The 18,877-nt window shown below is 46.2% G+C and overlaps 1 protein-coding gene across 1 annotated transcript; it reads right to left on the bottom strand.

Moving 5' to 3' along the window:
- Window positions 1-303: 303 nt before the first annotated feature.
- ATG9A (autophagy related 9A) lies at window positions 304-18,857 on the bottom strand. Its single transcript, XM_033160260.1, has 16 exons — window positions 18,746-18,857; window positions 17,757-17,862; window positions 14,412-14,554; window positions 13,882-13,925; window positions 13,338-13,402; window positions 12,861-13,022; window positions 12,178-12,319; window positions 9,958-10,706; window positions 8,537-8,690; window positions 8,082-8,261; window positions 7,619-7,864; window positions 6,298-6,512; window positions 5,594-5,711; window positions 4,882-5,107; window positions 3,795-3,937; window positions 304-3,007 (listed from the first exon to the last, which is right to left on the bottom strand). The coding sequence occupies exons 3-16, from the start codon at window positions 14,512-14,514 to the stop codon at window positions 3,002-3,004; spliced, it is 2,553 nt and encodes an 850-aa protein (XP_033016151.1). The 5' UTR covers window positions 14,515-14,554; window positions 17,757-17,862; window positions 18,746-18,857; the 3' UTR covers window positions 304-3,001.
- Between the last annotated feature and the right edge of the window lie 20 nt (window positions 18,858-18,877).

Raw genomic sequence — 18,877 nt, 5'->3', positions numbered from 1 at the left:
AGCAGTCTAGGGGTTTTTTTTCATATGGAACTTGTTGGAACACAGTTCTGGCACCTCTCAGGTGGGCAATTCTAAGAGAACATGAGGTGTTCATGATGAATTCAGATACCTCTTTTGAAAAATAGCACTGTAGCAGTGCATGTATTGATATGTACAAAAATCCAGTAGATAGTAACTACCCCAGTAGTGCCACAAGCATTGTGATGATGGCCAACTATCCTGTGATCACCTGGATTCATCTTGTAGGTAGCAGGCTGTTATCCTACCAGACACAATGAAAGACAATTCCACAGGCACGGCCACAGCCATCAAAGAATGGAACACCCCTCTTTATTCAGTAGATACGGTACTGTACAGGATGTCAGACATAAGCTCTGTTTTACAAACCATTTGCAGTGCTCCACATAACTCACAGGCCAGCCTCTAGTGTCACAAATGAAACAGGAGGCCACAGGTGGCTGTACCATGCACAAATAGATGGGGGCAAAATCAAGACAAGCATAATACATGACAGCTAGAATTCCCACCCACCCCATGTTTTAGCTGAGTACACTCCCTTTGTTCACTGCTAGACCAGGGGTACAGTAACATTTCCACTAGGATGCAGTAGGCTCATCTCTGCCAATGGGGCTGCTCTGCAGCTGATCGCTGTAGTGCAGGGACTGTGACCCTGTAGTTTTCCAGATTCTGTTGGACTCCAAATCCCATCAGCTCCAGCCATCATGCTCAATGGTCAGGGATGATAGGAGTTGTAATATAGTAAAGTTTGACAAACTACAGGTTCCCCATCCCAACAGTACATAACAAGCACTGATCAAAGTTGCAGTCTATGCAGCTATTCTTTCTACACTCCAGGGGATGTGTATTTTGCAGGAAAGACAGCAAATTAATATTTTACCATCAGTTGTTTGAATTCCTTAAAATGTACCAGTAATCTGAAGAACTGGGGGAAATCCCAGCACCAGCCATACATCTAAACTACTGACAGCTTGAAGCTGCTGCTCACAAACTTCCCTCATAGCATGTACCCCACAACACCAATGACCACCCTTTTGTTAAACTAGGTTAGGGAGTGGGGAAGTACAGTATCCTTTTCGGGCATAATCTCCTTTCTAGAGCAGGTGAACTACCAGCTGTAATCAGTTCATTGCTGAGTGCAAATAATCTCTTCAATTCTGAAAGAGGGCAAAGAAGCAAAGAAATCCCAAGAGTCCTGGCTCCCAAGACCTACAATGTCAGTTCCAATGCCATATAGGGATCTCCATGCAACCAGGCTTGTGCCCACAGAGTGGAAGGATGCATATTTTATCTGGGACAGTAATGGCAAACTGCTTTTCCTATGAACAACAGGAGCTTTGACAAGCAGCTACTGGAGGTTGCAACAGCCACTGTAAAAAAAAATGGCCCCACAGAGAAGAGAAAGGAGTAAAAACCACAGGGTTAACCAAGACATATTGGGACCTGTAGCTCTGATGAGAGTGCTAGCATTACCCTATGCAATGATTGGCTGGATTGTACCACACCCTCTTGGGATGCAATGCTTCCACTGGGCAGTCTGGAAAGTATTCTTTGTGATGTTTGCTATGCAAACCATAATTTTTTTTTGCTGTTGTGCTAAGACCAGATAGCCCATAAGAATTAGAGGAAAACAGTGGAGCCGATGGCATGGTGTTCTTTAGTAATAAAGTGGGGGAACCAGCAGAGCTTCTTAGACTGTTCAAGAGAACGCCTTGTCTAGCCAGGCGAGAGGTTCAGTCCTTTCTACAAGAACCTGAAGCCCACCCCAGTTCTTAAGATTGTGACAGGTAATATATTTGGCATATAGGAACTCTTCTCTTGCTGGCACTTCCACAAGATCTGGATGCTTACCATTAAGGCATCCATAGAAAAGAGACATCACAAGGAGGGCAGCACCAGCTTGGAGAAGAACCCAAACAGTGTATCGGGAATCTGGGAAATATTTAAATAGAATGATGGGGGTGGGGACAGACAAGTATCGCCTTCCTCCACCCATCCCTCATACCCACAAGTACAGCACCTGGGGCAGAGCCTCATATTTGATTCTAAATCCTAGCAGGATGAACAAGGTGAGAGCAAGGGGCTTCCTCAGAATGGAGCCATCGGTCTGGAGCTGGGTGCCATTTGGTAAGTTTGAAGGAGACTTTGGTCATTTCAGATATTGCCTCAAGCAAACCCTGGTACGGGCTGTGAAGCAATACCCTGCTAAGCCTGTGCTTTGATACAGCAAGAGAGATGTGAAAGAAACATGGCCCCAAACAGTAGAATCATTTGTGCCCACAGGAAGACAAAATCCTGCTGCATGAGTGGTGATGGCACTGCAAGAGTGCCTCTTTTGGCTTGGCTTCAAAGTTTGTGAGTGAATGGTAAAGCAGGGAGGAAGATATGCACCCTTCTAGTGTGTGAAAAGCTTCTATCCAAGTCAGGCTCTGCCACAGGAGGAAGCCTGTGCCCCATTCCCATTACAAAAATAATCTCTTGCAGCCCTTCTTTTCCTGAGTCCAAATCTATCGCCTGATTGCATCTTTAATTACACGTTGTAGTCTGGATAGTAGTACAGCTCTTCCTGCCTCTGAAAGGGGGTCCACACAGCAGGTCCTCCTTCTGCTGCTACAGGACATTTCAGGCAGGGCAAGCGTGGATGCCAGTCTCCTGCACTGTAGTGTGCTCCGTGGCATTCTGTGCAAGTCTCGGGTGGTTCTCCAACATGGACGACACGGATGCAGACACGGACAAATATATGTAATCACACACACATCCAGCCCATGCCCAACTAGCATGCCACCGGCATGATGCATGTCTGGATAGAGTTCCACCCACGATGAAGGCACTGTTGTCTTCACACCTTCCTCACTCTGGCACTGACGTCCAGGACATGGAGACCTGAGCCAACCCACACCTTGTAGGGCAGGGTAACCCAATGTCCCACCAGCTGAGGCGGGCCCCCGATGTGAAGCCCACACAGGATCTTCAGCCTTCACAGCTACACCTGGAAGGGATTGGTAAGGCAAAGGAAGTTATTTTGGAAGGGGGACAGTGAGGAGAAAGACTTGGTCAAAGCAAAGCTCTGAATACTCCAGATTTTGTGCCAAACAAAGATCCCACCTCCTGAAACTTTCAGTATTTATTTTTAAGCAAGTTGTAGGCCATTTACCAATATCAGTTGACTACATGCAAAGGAGAATAAGGATCCTCCACCTTTAAAAGCCATATGGAAGAGAACATTTTGACAGCTACAACTGATGGAGGGGAAGAAATGCTGCATATACTGAAATTCCCCTTTCCAAGGCAGAAAATGCCCCCAGCCTTCTTTTGTGTGTGGCTAACACACTGAAGCTAGAGATCTTTCACAGAGTGCCTGGCATTGCTCTGTCCCTCCATACCTTACTCTCTCAACTTCTCATATTACTCTCTTCCCTCTTACCCTGAGATGACACATTTTTTTTGGGGGGGGGGAGTCTAACCAAACATGGCTTGCTTTAATTTATAAATTTAAATTTCTCCCTTCATCCAAGGAACATGGGGCAGTTTACAGGAAAGGCTTTCCTGATTTATTTGGTCTGCTTTGTGTATGAGTTCCTGAAAGCCCGCCTAGTTTGTATCAGTAGAGCCTTCCCAAACACAAAATCAAATTATTTTTGTACTAACTAGTCTTTGGCCAGGTAGTTCCTGGTGATGATAGTGCAGTAATACATATAGCTGCATAAAGAGACTGCAGATTACTCTGGTTTCATGACACAGCCATTGCCAATGCCCAAGTATCAACCAGGCTGTACCTTGTGTATCTGAGGTGGCAACTCATCTTCCAAGCTCTCCTCTGGCACAGGCTCTGGGTGCCGAGCAGTCTGGCCATCTTCAGCCCACCCCCCAAGTGGCAGCCGAGCGAAGTGTGATGGGGCTCTGTGCACCATGCCAGGGTCTGTGGGAAAACAAAGAGGAAAAGAAAACCACCGGATGGGGTAAAGTTAAAGTTAAATGAGATCAATTTGCTGCAAAATCTGTTTGGGGCTTCCAGTCCGCTCTGTTCCCCATTACCAGCCACCCAACACAAATACAGTAGCTGGGAAGCAGCGGCGTAAGTGGAAATATAATATCTTGCAAGTACTCTTGGTCTCTTTGCTCCCACCTGCTCCTCTAACCAAGTCCATTAAGCAACACCCTATCCTGCCAGCTTTGGCCATGTCCCTTGTTGAAAGAAATAAGTATATTGATAGCTTCATGACCAGAACAACGAAGAGTCTTGTGGCACCTTAAAGACTAATAAATTTATTATGAACCATAGTCTACTCCATCTGATGAGGTATTAATATGTCATAAATTAAGTCTTTAAGGTACCACATGCTTTCATGGACTGACATGGTTGCCCTTCTGGAAATTCATAACCAAAGAAAATTGAGCCTTCTGGAAATCGAAACTAAAGAAAATGAGAGCCCAATCACAGAGAAAATGGTGCCTTCTGAAATGGCAGCAATGAAAGCAAAATGGATTTTTGAACTTCCCAAACTCATAATGCCACTCTTGTTGCACTGCTAGCCAGTGCTCCAAACCTGACTGCAAGCACTTGCTTATACCTCTGCTGACCAGCAAGGAGTGAAGGCACTGAGGTTGGCCTTGAGGCAATCTGAGAGTGTAGGCAGCACAGGTTAAGGCTTGCCTCTTACATATGACGCACTGGCCATGTCATCAAAAGGGTTCACTAAAACTGCCAAGCAGCATGTCAGACTGATATCTAATCTTTGTCTCTAGTTGCCCTGTAGTAACAAGAAATGCCAGCATGCGTATGTGCAGGGTTTGGCAGGAAATAAAGCCTTTTCTGGCTAAGGAATATGGAAGCACTGTGAGTTTGGCATTCCTGAAACATACCTGAGACACCACCATATCGGCGCTGGAAGCCGGCTTGCAGAGCAGCTGTCTCATCTCCAGCCTGGCGAGGCGAGGCAAAAGGATAGCTGGCTGAGCGGGGAATGGCACTGCTTGGGGTGCCCTGATGAGCATCGGGCTCCTCCTGGGCGCTTTCACCACTCTCATCACTCTCTCGCCGGTGCCACAAGTGCCGCTCAGGCTCCAACTGGGCATGCTGCTTGTGTAACTGTGAGAATGGCAGGGAGTATTAATGGGCAGCCAACTAGAACCCTATGGTGACATTGACGTGTGTCCCAAGTAAGCCCAGTTTGGGACCTGATACAATCCAAGTATCACAGGCTTCCACATAAATATCACACTTACAGCCTAAATTTCACATGTTTTTACACAGGTCTATGCAAATCGTCACCTGCATCCATGCACGTCTCGCTCACATCCTGCAAGCCTATATACTCTCCACTCATGTTCAGATATGCACAAATTGTCATAAATTGCCCAACAAATTGCCCAGTGAAGGGGGCCTTTGCTTCCAGCCAGATTTCTGTATAATGAAGGGCCTATCTGTTAGGTTCGGAGCTATATCACAGTACAGAGGCCTATTTGATCCTCCTTTGCTGCGCTCATTCAGGTACACATGTCTCAATATGCAGGTCTACGCAGAACCTTCAGGGCCCATTGCAAAGGCCTGCATGATTCTTGATGCTCAGCTCACCTCATGCATGTAAAGTGCATGCAGACTCATCTCAGTAGAGGCATATTCTGAAAGGATCAGGCTCTGAAGCTGGCCCTCCCAGGCACTACTGCCAGAACTAGCTGTCCTGGCATCAACCCTGCAAGCCAATATGGAGAGAAGAGTCAAGTCAATGTGTGTTAGAAAGAGTGCTTTGGAGTCCAGAAGGCACCTTCTTGCCACTCCACGCCCCAATAGTATGACTGCAGCAGCTCCCCCCCCCCCCGAGTCTGAGCCTAGAAAGGGTGACATCAACCATATCACCGCTGTAGCCCGCTAACTAAAAGGATTTCAAAGTGTGTATTTAGAACACACAGCAATCTTTTGGGCAGCCTTGTAGAACTGGATAGCTTTCTGCCATCCCTCATAACCTCAGCTCCAAACACAAGGAAACTCTAAGTCAAGGGTGGGGAGCTTGTGACCATTCTTTGCCACTGGCCATGCTAGTTGGCACTGATGGGAAGTGGGAGTCCAATAGGAGGGAGGTAATAAAAGGCATAAAAAGCTCTTGCTGCTGCTTCAAAGGCACATCTAGGAGGCTGCCTCCTGCTCTAACACACAGTAATGTATACCTGTGCTGGGAAAAGCCTCATGAAATATTCCCCAGAGCACTCTGGGTAAAGTGCTGGTGAGGTGCTCAATTCTAGCCTTTTTCCTCTAGCCCCTTACAACATGCAGCTCCTTACCCTGAGCCTGCCATTGTGCCAGGACCCCGATGTTGGGAACCTTCTGTGTGGGAACTCCTGTGGGCCGTCTGCATTGACTGAAGAGGAGAGAAAGAACGCAGGGCAGATGCCACCTCAGACACAGCCGAGAGATGCCGCGAGGCCTGCCCATCACGGGCTGCCTGGTAGCCCAGGACTGAGGAGCCTGCAATCACATTGGCAATCAGGCTGTGTGGCTGCAGGGAGAGAACAGAGGAGGGAGGTGTGACACAGGCAGGAAGATCCAAGGCCTGCCCCATCTATCTACATTCAATGCTTCACCACAACTGAAATTTGCAAACCACCCTGTGATTCTTGGATGAAGAGTGGTCTAGAAATTAAATAATAGAAATAAAAAACTTCACCTCTGTCTTTACAATGGGGGTCCTGAATTCTTTCCACATTTTGTAAATTAGCCAACCCATCTCCAGCCCCCAGCAATTCAAATGCTTTCTAAATGGTGACATTTGGAAGAGAAGATGCTACAGGTGTTGGGGGACTTTCTTATACGAAAGACAAGTGATTCAGTGAGAAGGGGATTGTTAATCACATTAAGAGATCCTAAACACAAAGGACCTTAGGTTTTTGATTGTAGTTGGATAAGTGAAATTGAAATAATGTAACTATGAGACACCAAGGACCTTCTAGGGGTGGGTGAGAGGGATGTTGCTTATTTATGTCTGACTTTATTTACATTTGAGTGTTATTTGTGCATCTTATTGAATCATATTGATTCCAATATCAATTCATATCAATAGGAATCTCATTGATTCATCACAATTCCATTTTGCAACCTTTGAGTCTTCAGTAAGCTTAAAACTTTCACAATAAAAATATACAGAAAGAAATGCAGTAAGATACCCTAGGAAAAGGAACTGGGAAATAAAGGAGTGGGGAGAGAGGATGGGTCGAACGTGGAGACTCTGAAGGTGCCAACTTTTAGGAGAGTATGACTAACTTTTGCTGAAGAATCTGAAGAAGTGTGCATGCACACGAAAGCTCATACCAGGAACAAACTCAGTTGGTCTCTAAGGTGCTACTAGAAAGAATTTTCGATTTTGTTTTGCTGAAGAGATAACAGGAAGCAGAAGTAGCATGCTTGCAAGAGAAAGGTAGTCTAATTAGGTCACAATGAGACAGTGCCAGCCACACTACCATGGCACTCAAATGACTCCACACTGAGCCCAGAAGCCCACATAGAAACATTATCCACATCCCACAAAAAAGAAACAGTTCACTCCACATCTCTCCCTATGATAAACCAGGATTATGTCCTGTTCTACCACATACTAGTTCCCAATACCTCTGATTCTGACTGCAAGGACTGAATGGAGGTGAACAGGGCATTGTCAGGCAGGACAGCCTGCTGGGCCAGAGCCAGGCTGCTGTCGCGGTGCACACGTTCCTTAAGCAAGCCGATGAAAGCTGTGCTCTCCCGAGGAGGTTGCCAGTGTGGGTTGGTGATAGCAAAGTGCATGAGGGACAGCTCCGTCTTGCCATCCTCGGCTTGTTGGTAAACGGAAGCCTCCGTCTTCCCGGCTGACATCCACTGCAAAACAAGAGAGGGACAGGGTGTTTTGTGCATACCATGCAGCTGCTTCAATGGGACTAGGAGCAGCCAGCAGACACAAGGGCACTGCAGACCTGACCTGCAAGCAGCAACACAGCTGCATACTGGGGCAGGACAGGGGCACTGCAGGGTGTTTGTGACGCAGGACATGGCAAAGCGTGTCGGGTCCATGATGCTGCTCCTCACTGGGACCTACCGCAGGGTGTCCATGCCACCGCACATCCATCTGGGCAAAAGAGCAGGTATCTCCCACGCCCACCACCTCCACAGTGAAGTTGCGGAAGAAATCAATTATCTCCAGAGCTTTGGGCCTCAGACAGAAGATGAGGATCAAGGGAGTCACAATGGGGCTAAGCAGCTCTTCCAGGATGAACACCTTAAGTAAAGGAGACAAAGGCATTAAATTCAACAACTGCACAGGTGTGCATCGCTTGTGAAACCACAGCACAGCCTCAAGAGATGATTGCAGGCACTGGGGAGAATAACTGGGGGAAATACCAGTGATTCTTTCCTCCCACATGCCCTGGGGTCAGAGAACCTCCCCCATTTTGGGGGGAACTCTACGGACAATACATGCTTGGATCTAGTCAGGGTCTGTGCAAAGGGCAGCTCTTATACGATTTCCTCCCACCCTACCCTGCCCCACCTCACCGCCTTGTACTGGAAGAGCTGGGCGAACTCATCTCGGGTTTCATAGCGGTGCGCGTTGCCCTGCCAGTGGTCAGGCATGTAGTGGATGTGTGCCAGAATCACCCGAAGCAACTGCTCTGGGCAGAAGACCAGGTGCTGGTCTGGGATGAAGGATCTGCAGGACAGATGGGGCAGGTGTCAAGGAGAGCTACATTCCTTCATAAAAGCAAGCAGACAGGCACCTTATGTTCTAGCGGTCCCCAGCCCCAGGGTTCCCTCTTCATGGAAAGATGAACACAGAGGAGTGTAATGAGATAAACTATTTATGGGTCAGATATAGCAGGTTCAGCTTTAACGAACTGGTTCACTGTGGAGGAAGATGATAATTTCACACATTTCTGCACTTATTTATATCCTTATTTGCAGTACAGAACTGTTTAGACTGCAGCCTTTGATAAAAGGATAATAAAATGTGTGATGCCTCTTTGCCCCTAAAGCAACCTTGCAACAATTCCTCACAGACTCAGTGATCGGCCAAATTCCTAGATTCTGGATTTCTTAAGACCCCTATTCAACTACTGGTCTTCACTGACATTAAGTCAGTGGCAGGTTACATCAATCTAAAATGTCAGAAGCTGATCAACTATCAGTTACAACATAGGAAGTGTCAGGTTGATTTTTACTGCACATCAATATACAGCACAGCTAACTGTTTAACCAGCAGCTATACCTGCTATACCAAACCCACCTTTGTTTCATCTCTCAGATAACAAGCTGAGCTGATGTTTCCAACTCTTTCTTTTCCATTTCTGTCTGCTTACCCTAGTTTGTGACTCGCCCCAGAGTATTACCTTCAAGCAGTGCCTGGCACATTCTTCATGGACAGATAGAAGCTCTGTCCTTGCTTGATCCAGGCAAAAACTGAAAGGTAAGTCTACGGTTGCACTATTCTAGAAAAACCAGGCTTTGCCTCGGACCATCCCAGGGGCCCTCTCATTGCAGATGTCACAGTTTAAACAACTCCAAGGCACCACCATCACTGAGATCATAAAACCATGGAAGCAAACTGTTTTGCAGAGCTGAAAGACATGGGTTGTTAAGCTTAATTAATTTCCTCAAGTGTCCTAGCTACCATTGCCACAGAAGGAAAAGGCAGAAACCAAAAACAAGCACCACAATTGCATCACAGAGGTTCTTTGGATTTTTTAAACAGAAGGAAAAGGCAGCACAGGTAATTCATCTCCCAGTAACTTCCTCAGTGGGAGACATAGCAGAAAAACTTTTGTAGCTTATGCAATTTTTGGTCAGCAGAATGCTTTTAATTTCCGCCTGTCAATTCTCTGATTGGGTGCTCCTCACAGTAATGGCAACCACCCCGTTGATGCCAAGACTCAAGAGAACAAAAACAAAAACCCTTCTGTTTGCAGCCAATCTCAACTCACCTGCAGACAGTGACAGCCACACCCAGAATGGTGACTGTGGTGAGGACATGCTCCACAGCAAGCACGTCTTCATCATAAATTGTGAGGGCAATGAGGACAGCGAGGATGGAGCCAGCAAAGAAGGCCACATTCTTAGCCACAACAGTGAACAGAGGTGAAATGAAGCAGTTCATGTACTTGGAGGCTGGCTTGTAGCCCTTGCTGAGGCGTGAGTGCAACTCGTGGTCCAGCTCGTTGAAGTGCCGCAGGTAGCAGCGGCCGTAGAGGGACCAGCAACGAGCCCCCAAACTTCCTGGCTCTCGCTTCAGAATCTCTGTGTAGCTGAAGAAGGCATAGAGGATCTGCCAGATGAGGATGAGCGGACAGAGCAGAAAATTAGCAATGCCAATCCAGAGGATGCGGGTGCCCAGCTTTTCAGCCAGCTCCAGGCGGTTGCTGCCTCGCTTGTACTCGGCCTTGAGACTCCACTCATTCTCAAAGAGTGAGCCAGGGCCCCAGAAGAAGATGAGCTCAAAGTTGTACTTGAGGCCACGCGTATAGAAGATTGTATCGCCCAGTAGGGGAAGGTGGAAGCGCATAGGCAATAGCGACTTGTTCACCATGGCCACCATGTAGTTCTTGAAACGCAGGATGCGGTGGTAGATGTCCAGTTCTGTCAGCTCCTTCTTATGGATGCAGATCTGGTGTTCCTTCTGGATTTGGACAATCCGTGCCTGCACCTCCTGCCATGTGTAGTAGGGCAAATTGGACTGCAGGCAAAGAGAGGGATGGTGAGGTTAGTGCTGTGACAAGGCTAATCCTCTTGATGAGGATACACTTCCATCTGAAGGAGCAGGTACACAACTTGGGGATAATTCTGGATCCATTGCTGTCACTTGAGGCTCAGGTGGCCTCAGTGGCATGGAGTGCTTTCCATCAGCTTCGGCTGGTGGCCCAGCTGTGCCGCTATCTGGACAGGGATAGCCTAAATTCTCTTGTCTATGCTCTGGCAACTTCTAGGTTAGATTATACTGCAATGCACATGGGACTGCCTCCGAGACATTTCGGAAACTTCAGCTGTTGCGGAATTCAGTGGCCAGGTTTCTCATCAAGGCAGGACAGTTTGAGGATGTAACACCAATCTTGGCCTGACTGCACTGGTTGCCAATTAGTTTCTGGGCCCAATTTTGACATATAAAGCCTCAAACATCTCAGGACCACAATACCTCAAGGACCATCTCTCCCCACATGAACTAACCTGGACCCTGCAGTCATCATCTAAAGTGCTTCTTCATGTTCCCCCCTCAAGAGGTCCAGAGGGAAGCAACATGAAGATGAGCCTTTTCTTTGGTGGCTCCCCATTTCTGGAATGCTCTCCACAGAGTGGTTCACCTGGCGCCATCATTATATATCTTTATGTGCCAGGCAAAAACTTTCCTCCATATCCAGGGCTTTGGCCTTTAACTATCTGTGGCCTTTTAGAAGTGGGTAGGTTTTTAATGTATTTCTCCCCCCGCCCCATGGTTTTAATGTATCTGGGGATGGGTTTTTTTTTTGTCCATTTGGTTGATTGATTGTTGCTTTGAGTTGTCTTGGAAAAGATAAAGTGACTTAACAAATTTAACAAACCAAAACTTTCCCCGCTCCTGAAAAAGGGGAAGGGAATTTGTTTCCCAGAGACTCAACTTCTAACACTCTTGGGCAAGGACCAAATAACAAACACTGGCAAACCAGACAATGGCAGCTGCAGAACATACTAGCCCTGCCACTCAACCAAGCAAGTCAGATTGAGCATCCATGGGATTAGCAGCAGACCAGAAAGATCAGCAGCAGTATACAACTCTGGAGGAAGGGCAGTAAGGGACAGAGGAGGATTTGGGAGTGGAAGATTTTTCTCTTAAAGGAGAAGAAGCAACAGGTCTTATCTGCAGGCTTCTGACTGCTTTAAAAAGAACATGAGACTCTAAGAACTGAATTGCAGGATCAACCCAAATGTTATTCTGGGTCAAACCAAAAGTCATGTTGGTCCAGCGTTCTGTCTCCAGTAACAGTCAGTCAAATGCTCCTGGGAAGGTCGCCAAAAAAAAGTGGTGGCAGGATATGGCAGTACTGATTTGCTTGTAATCAGGTAATCAGAACTATATTGCTAAGGTGTCAACATTCCCTATCAATAGCACAGTATAGCACAGTATGTAGATTTGTGCATGCATGTCTAACAGTTCCCAGACCACAGCAGCTTACCATGGGAATCTTGAGAGCATTGATGTAAAAAGAGTGGATTTCCCAATAGCAGCAAATGTTGTAGATGAATTTAATCAGCCGATGGATCCAGAAGACCCCCGCAATCACCAGGACAGAGATGAGAAAGCCATTGGCCTGGATCCTATGAGAAAGATGGACTCACAGAAAGGAAGACGCAGCTACCTCCCTTCTGGTTGTTACAGTTCTTTCCAAAGCATGTGCCAACTCCTCCTTCTCAGATTGCTAGAATTCAGGCACTTCAGGTGGGTGCAAGGCTATGCAGTGCTGAGATGCATTAAACTGTACTAATGGGCAACTGGGCTGGACAATCTGAGAGAAGATGGGTACAGCTACAAATGTGAACACAAAGCTTTCTCTCACAGTTAATCCACAAGACACTGAGGGTCCAAAGATTGTCTAGTATATTAAAAGTCCAGCTGGCTCGTCAAGGGCCCAACTTTATCACTGAGATTAGGTTAACATTGGAGACCCCAGATTTGGCAGATATAGAAGCAAACATCTGAAAGCAGTTTTGACAGCAATGCTCACCTTGCAAGAACTACATTTCCGAGCCTACAGCTATGACTGTGTGTGACTTAAAATGCAAAGTAGAGGATCTTCCACATCCAGGATGGGCTAGAATGTGGTCAAATTTAGGAAAGAATAGTCCTTGCTAATTTTACCTGGCACTGCACTCATTGGGAGGCAGGAAGGCATCTGGCAGGGTCACCTTGACGGGGTCACTGGAATGCTGGCTGTGATTCACCAGCTTGTTTGCAAACAGGATATCGTAGTCAACACAGCTGACAAGGAATGTGGTGAAGGCCACAACAAAGATGAACTGCCTGTGAGAAGGGAAGATGTGTCACACTAGGAGGCACTCAGCCTTCCCCGCTCCCATCTTCAAATTATCTGGGCCAGCAAAAGGCACCAGCTGTCTGAATCCTTCATACCAGAGACATCTTGCATAAAGAGAATCAGGAGTAGGATTTGTTTTCCTATCAACCTGAATGGCAGAGAATTGGGGCCAGGGAAGGATCACTAGTTCCAGAATAAAACCAGAACTCTTTTTTCCACCTCTGGCAAGGTGCCCATGGAAATACAATGAATGTCCACTTCCAATCCTGTTTTACTGGAAGAGACATGGAGTTCATACTCACATTAATTCAAAGATCTCACTGATGAGCATACAGGTGAAGCCATTCTTCTGGTGCAGGTTATAGACGTGAGGGGTACAGTCAAAGAGAATTGCTCAGAATATTGGTTGCAGTACCCACCCTCGGTCAGGGGTACCTTTACCTTTTTTACCCACCCTTAGTTTCACCAGAGACTAGTCTCCCATTAGCAAGAAGCATCTCCTTTTCCAGTTCAACCTGCCATGCTATAAGTCACGATTAGCCACCATCAGGAGGAAAGAGTCAGTAACTTTCTGCCATAAAGAATTCCATTTGAGGGGGTGATTGCAAATCTTCTAGTATTGCTTTTGTTGCTGTCTGGCCTGTAAACCTGTATGGGTTCCAGAGGCTGGTTCTTGATTATGCTATCCTTTGTTCCTGAATTGATACTGAAAGGTCCCTTGCCTCTTGGAGTGTTTAATGGGCCACAAGGAACCTTGTAAAGGGTTCCCAGCTCTGCTGCAACCGAGCCCCACCCCCAATCCTGACAGCTGGGATACAACCATTCCTGCCCTACAGGTAAGGATATGCGAGAGAAAAAGAGGTCCAGATTCTCAATGTGGTGCCAGGGAGCTATAAGACAGACAAAGTGAAAAAAGAATCCTAAAATTCAACACAGCAGGTCTCACAGGACAGAAAGAAGCCAGAGGGAGAGGGAGCTGTGATACAGCATCCCATGACCCCACCCAAGCCCAATATTTTAAGAACAAAAGTTTACAGCTGAACCCTGAACACAATTTCTAGAGAGAAAGCCTTGCTCAATTTAGTGGGAACTTACTAAGAACATAAGACCAAAGGCCCGTCTAGTCCCACAGTGGCCAGTCACATGCCTCTGGGAAATCCACAAGCAATACAATAATGCAACTGCCTTCTCCTCCTCCCCAGGAACCGGCATGCTTGAAAACATGCTGCACAGCAAATGCAGTTTCTCCAGAAACAGAGCCAGAATCCCACAATTCCACTTCCTGTTCAGATTAGTCTTTCACCAATCCCAGGCACCATCAGCACTGATTTGTGGGGTGCCTGGCCCCAAGGCTGGCCACTCACAACTGTACTCACATTTGCTGCCCTCAGCAACGTGAACCATCAGGTCCTCTTCTCCCGGGGGAGAGTCATTGTACGAGGCCTCCAGCCGCTGATACTCTGTATCAAAGTGAGCCATTTTGTCACTGAGCTGGGCGTCATCCAACGTCACACAGGCTCTGAGGGGGGGGGGAGGAAAGACAGGGTAAAAAATAAGTAGCACTTAAGACATAACTAGAAGGCATCAGTTGGGTTGGGAGACTAATTTCATTTTAGTTTTACCCTTAAAAGGAACTGGAAGCTTTTGGTGGGGACCAAACAGCAGAGGGCAAGGAAGGAAAAGAGTGGAGAGAGGAAAGTAGCAGGAGACAAAAGCAGCACAAATTAAGTGGGAAATAATTATTGGTGGTGAGAGCATTGCAGGAAACACTGCCTGATCATGAAACATCCTGTCCAAACCTATTCTGGGTTTTGAGGCTTTGCTTTACATCATATTTACAAACTGTTGTCTGCCACAAAGTTGTTGTTGTTGTTGTTGTTGTTGTTGTTGTTAAAATACATTTAATTTCATTTTCATGAACAGGCAGAGCAGGGACTTGATACATACTGTTGCAAGTATATCAATCTCTCCCCACACAAAAAGGAAAGTACAATGTTTCAACAAAAAGAAACCTACCTAGCTGGGGTTTACAAGAACTCTCTTCAGCTTCACTTTCATTTTAGCTAATGTTCTGGCTTTCTTTCTATACCAGAAGTAAAAAATACATTAAAGTGAAAAAAGAGAACAAAAAAAAAACTTTATCTAGTCTAGTATCCTGTTCCCACAGTACCACAGTCATATGCTCTTGTGTATCTGAGAACCTGTGTGTGTATGCATGCATTCAACTGCATTTTCAAAACAGATTCATAGTACAGCACAACATACATGAAAACTCAAAGGTGCATTTTAAAGCCAATATTCTAACACATTCAAACTTCTAGTCTAGAGAAAAGCGAGAGTTCCTATGCTACAAGGTGTAAAATTAAGTGAAGAAGTGTGCATGCACACGAAAGCTCATACCAGGAACAAACTCAGTTGGTCTCTAAGGTGCTACTGGAAACAATTTTTGATTTTGTTTTTAAAATTAAGTGGTGGAGTTATGGGACTCTGGGAAGATAAGAGGGAATTTGCCAAAGGCTCAGATGAGATATTCCTGCAGCTCTGTGGATGCAAGTATGAAAAACACCAAGACCAAGACCAAAACTAGGGCCAGGAATTCTATGCCCTTGTGACTTCAGCTCTTTGGGGAACCAAACTTCATGCTACTGGGTGACAGAACCCTTACCAGGCTTCTTGATCTGGCACCCAGCACTGCGTTAAAGGTGTACCTTGAAAGTGACGTAGAGTTGCATGGACAGTTGTTGGAGGGGTGACTGAAGACACAGACCGATGCTCAAACTACCCTAAAGTAAGGTCTGGAGATCTCTAGTCTGGCACATACAAGGATATAATGAGGAGGATTTTAGTGACATCTAGGTGGTGTGCAAAGAGTGGAGTGAAAGGCAATTATCAGTGGGAGAATCTACCCTTCTGGGAGGTGTATGTACGTGAGGGAGTGTAATCAAGAGAGATTCTCTCTCGGGTTGACCGTTCTTCTGTCTCCAGGGATCAAGAAAAGGATCTAAGTTTTTGAGGTTTGCATTCAGTAACCATTTCATTGTCACTGTCTTTTAGTCTCATCATCATTGCAACTCAGCATTTTTAGTTATTTAATCATTAAGGTTCCTGTCACATAGCAACTTGCTAGAGAAAAAGAAAGGCAAAGGGGGTGATTACTCAGGGTTGTTCTTCTGCTGCTGTTCCCCCTACAACTGGTATTCTGTGGCCTGCTGCCTCTGATCCAGGTGGTAGTATATATCCCCATGAATTTGTCAAATCCTTTTTAAAAACTCTTTAAGTTTACAGCTTTAACTACATCCTATCGTAACAAATTTCAATTTTGCAGGTGTTTGAAGTACTTCCCTTTATCAGTCCTGAATCTCCCACTTCACTGAATGGCCTTAGGTTCCAGCACTATTACAGAGCAAGAGGAAAGTTCTCTCTATCCACTTGCTTCACATCCTGTATAATTTTATTTCCCACTTTAGTCACCTTTTTAAAAAACTAAAAAAATTAGCCAATGTTTTTGGTTTACCTGTTCCACACTTTTTCAAGCTCTACAGTATCCTATTTTGGGATGTGACAGACAGAATCCTTGGCACATAATTTTCCCTTTTCACATTTGTCACAAACACTTTTAATATTATTTTCTATTGTTGATCTTAATGTTTTTAGCTATATGCTCCTCAAAACTTACTTTCTTTTTTGAATTTGTTTTGCAAGTATGTGTTCCATTTTGTTCTCCTTAACTGAGCAAGACCTCCCATTTTGTGAAAGGAAGGAAGAAGCCTTATTGCCTGTAACAGTTTCCCTGCTTCTATTACACCAGCATCTTCCCTGACTTGCAGTATACATTCTAGCTACGCTTCTATTCTTGTGATTTTGAATAACACCAATATGCTTGGGAGACATTTGACCCTCTGGTCTTTCCCTTTCAACTTGACTTTCAACCAATAATTTCATTTTTGAGGTTTCATTTTTTTGAAGTCAAATGTGACTCTGTTGGACATCTAGCAATTATCTACTCTGCTTACATAAATGTTGAATTTGATAACTCTCTGATCACTGTTTCCAACTAGTTCAACAACCCTTAAATATCACACATAGTTCTGGCACCACTTAGGAGTAAGTTCAGGGTAGCCTCTCAGATAAGTTCCATGACCAAATGTTCTACAGCACAATCATTTAGGCTATTTAGAAATTTTAACTGTCTGTCATGACTAGAACACAAGCGGACTACAGTCATGTGTGACCTCTTCTCTCTTTCTTTTTAACTAGCGATCCAACATATCCACTCTTGCCTTAGTAGATAAGACATGCATTGTTGGATAAGAACAGAGTTAGCCTACTCCCACGTTCTTGGCAAGAATTCTACCATCCAGCAGGTCAACCATAAATCAGCGATTCACCCATGGACTACTACATAGTTTCACCCCACACTTGGATTAAAGGATCCTTGGGATACTGTAACAGCCTATCAAATGATTTTTCTTCATTCAGACCATGTACATATATTCTTGCCACTTTTGAAAATAAAAACAACCACACCCATTCTTAGATATTTCTCCTTCTTTACCCTGTACTTTGACTCATGTAGATGCAGTGCCTACAGCTACAGGAAGGGCACACCCAGCTTACTTGGTGTGTAAGCTACCACAATTCAGACAGACAAAAACAAATGGCAAAATAAATCCCTCTTAAAGCAACACCTATGCACGTGACACAGAGAGAGAGAGACTCACCTGCTCCATCTACCCCTAGTGCAGCAGAAACCCCCTGCTTGTGCTGTGCTCTGGGCATCTGACTGGCATCTCTAGCCTTGGATCCCCAATGTGCTTTTTCCCCCGCCTGAAAAGAAAAAAGCAGGATGTACACTGGAGATATAGACTTTCGAGGGGCATGTGGCCATTTGGCTGGCAGGATGACCTTTGGAGGCTGCTGGTTCCACTCAGGGCCAGATTTAGGTTTGCTGAGGCCCTAAGCTACTAAAGGTAATGGGGCGGTTTATATGTCCAGCTGTCAACAACAAATTGTTGCTGTTTTTTGTGTTGAAAATATGCTATATGGTAATTTATGGACCTAATAGGTCCATACACAACACAAAACAATGTTGCTGTATGTGGGTTTTAATTTATTTGTTTTCGTCTTATATTTTGGAAATGTACATCCATTTTTTCCCCTTTTAAATTATTTGGGGGCTTTTTTGGGGGGCGTAAATCCGGCACTGGTTCCACTCAACACTCTCCAACCGGAAACAGGACCAGCTCCAGGCCCCTTTTGTGGAGTTGATTGGCGTCGGCGGGAAAAAGAGAGCGAAGAAAGGGTTGGTTCTGCTCCCCCGGCGCCCGCGAATCAAGGGAGAAGCGGCCTGCTCCGCCAGGTGAGGAGGGCCCCCTTTGGGTTGCACCTTAACCCTCTCACCCCCTGGGATGGGCTGAGCCGGAGGGGAGCCAGCTCGCTCGCCGGATCCCTCCTCCCAAGTTGGAAAGGCAGCGCTGCCAGGCACAGCGGAGAGAGGGACCGGGGGGGGGCCCTTTCTTTTTGGGCGGCCGCAGGCAGCTCTTCCGAGGCTGTTTTGTTTTGGCTGAGCCGGGCCGGGAGGGGCCTTCCTCGGAGGTTGTTTACTTAGGAAGCAGGAGGGAGGCGGCGCGGCGGGGATTCCAGGACAAGGCCCACGTCCCCGTCCTCCCCACCCGGCCATCCCTTTCCCGGCGGCGGCTGCGTGGCTCACCTCCAGGACAGTCGCCCCTAGTAACCGGACCCGGGGCTCAGCCTCCTCCGCCGCCGCGACTTCCCAGGCTCTGTCTGTCACTCACTTTCTCTCTCTCTCTCTCTCTCTCCCCGCCCCACTCGCCTCCTCCCT

This window comes from Lacerta agilis, chromosome 1, assembly GCF_009819535.1.
Source record: "Lacerta agilis isolate rLacAgi1 chromosome 1, rLacAgi1.pri, whole genome shotgun sequence".
NCBI lineage: Eukaryota > Metazoa > Chordata > Lepidosauria > Squamata > Lacertidae > Lacerta > Lacerta agilis.
The sequence above is the reverse complement of the archived record's forward strand: the minus strand, read 5'-3'. Positions and strand labels throughout refer to the sequence as shown.

What these genes read in the sequence shown, in the direction of transcription:
- ATG9A (XM_033160260.1), bottom strand. Translation starts at nt 14,514, where the DNA reads ATGGCTCACTTTGATACAGAGTATCAGCGGCTGGAGGCCTCGTACAAT. An exon ending in CCTTGCAGTCAGAATCAGAG is followed by an intron (nt 6,513 to 7,618) that starts GTATTGGGAACT and finishes CTCTCCCTGCAG; the next exon opens with CCACACAGCCTGATTGCCAA. An exon ending in ATGCACTTTACATGCATGAG is followed by an intron (nt 5,108 to 5,593) that starts GTGAGCTGAGCA and finishes CCATTCTCACAG; the next exon opens with TTACACAAGCAGCATGCCCA.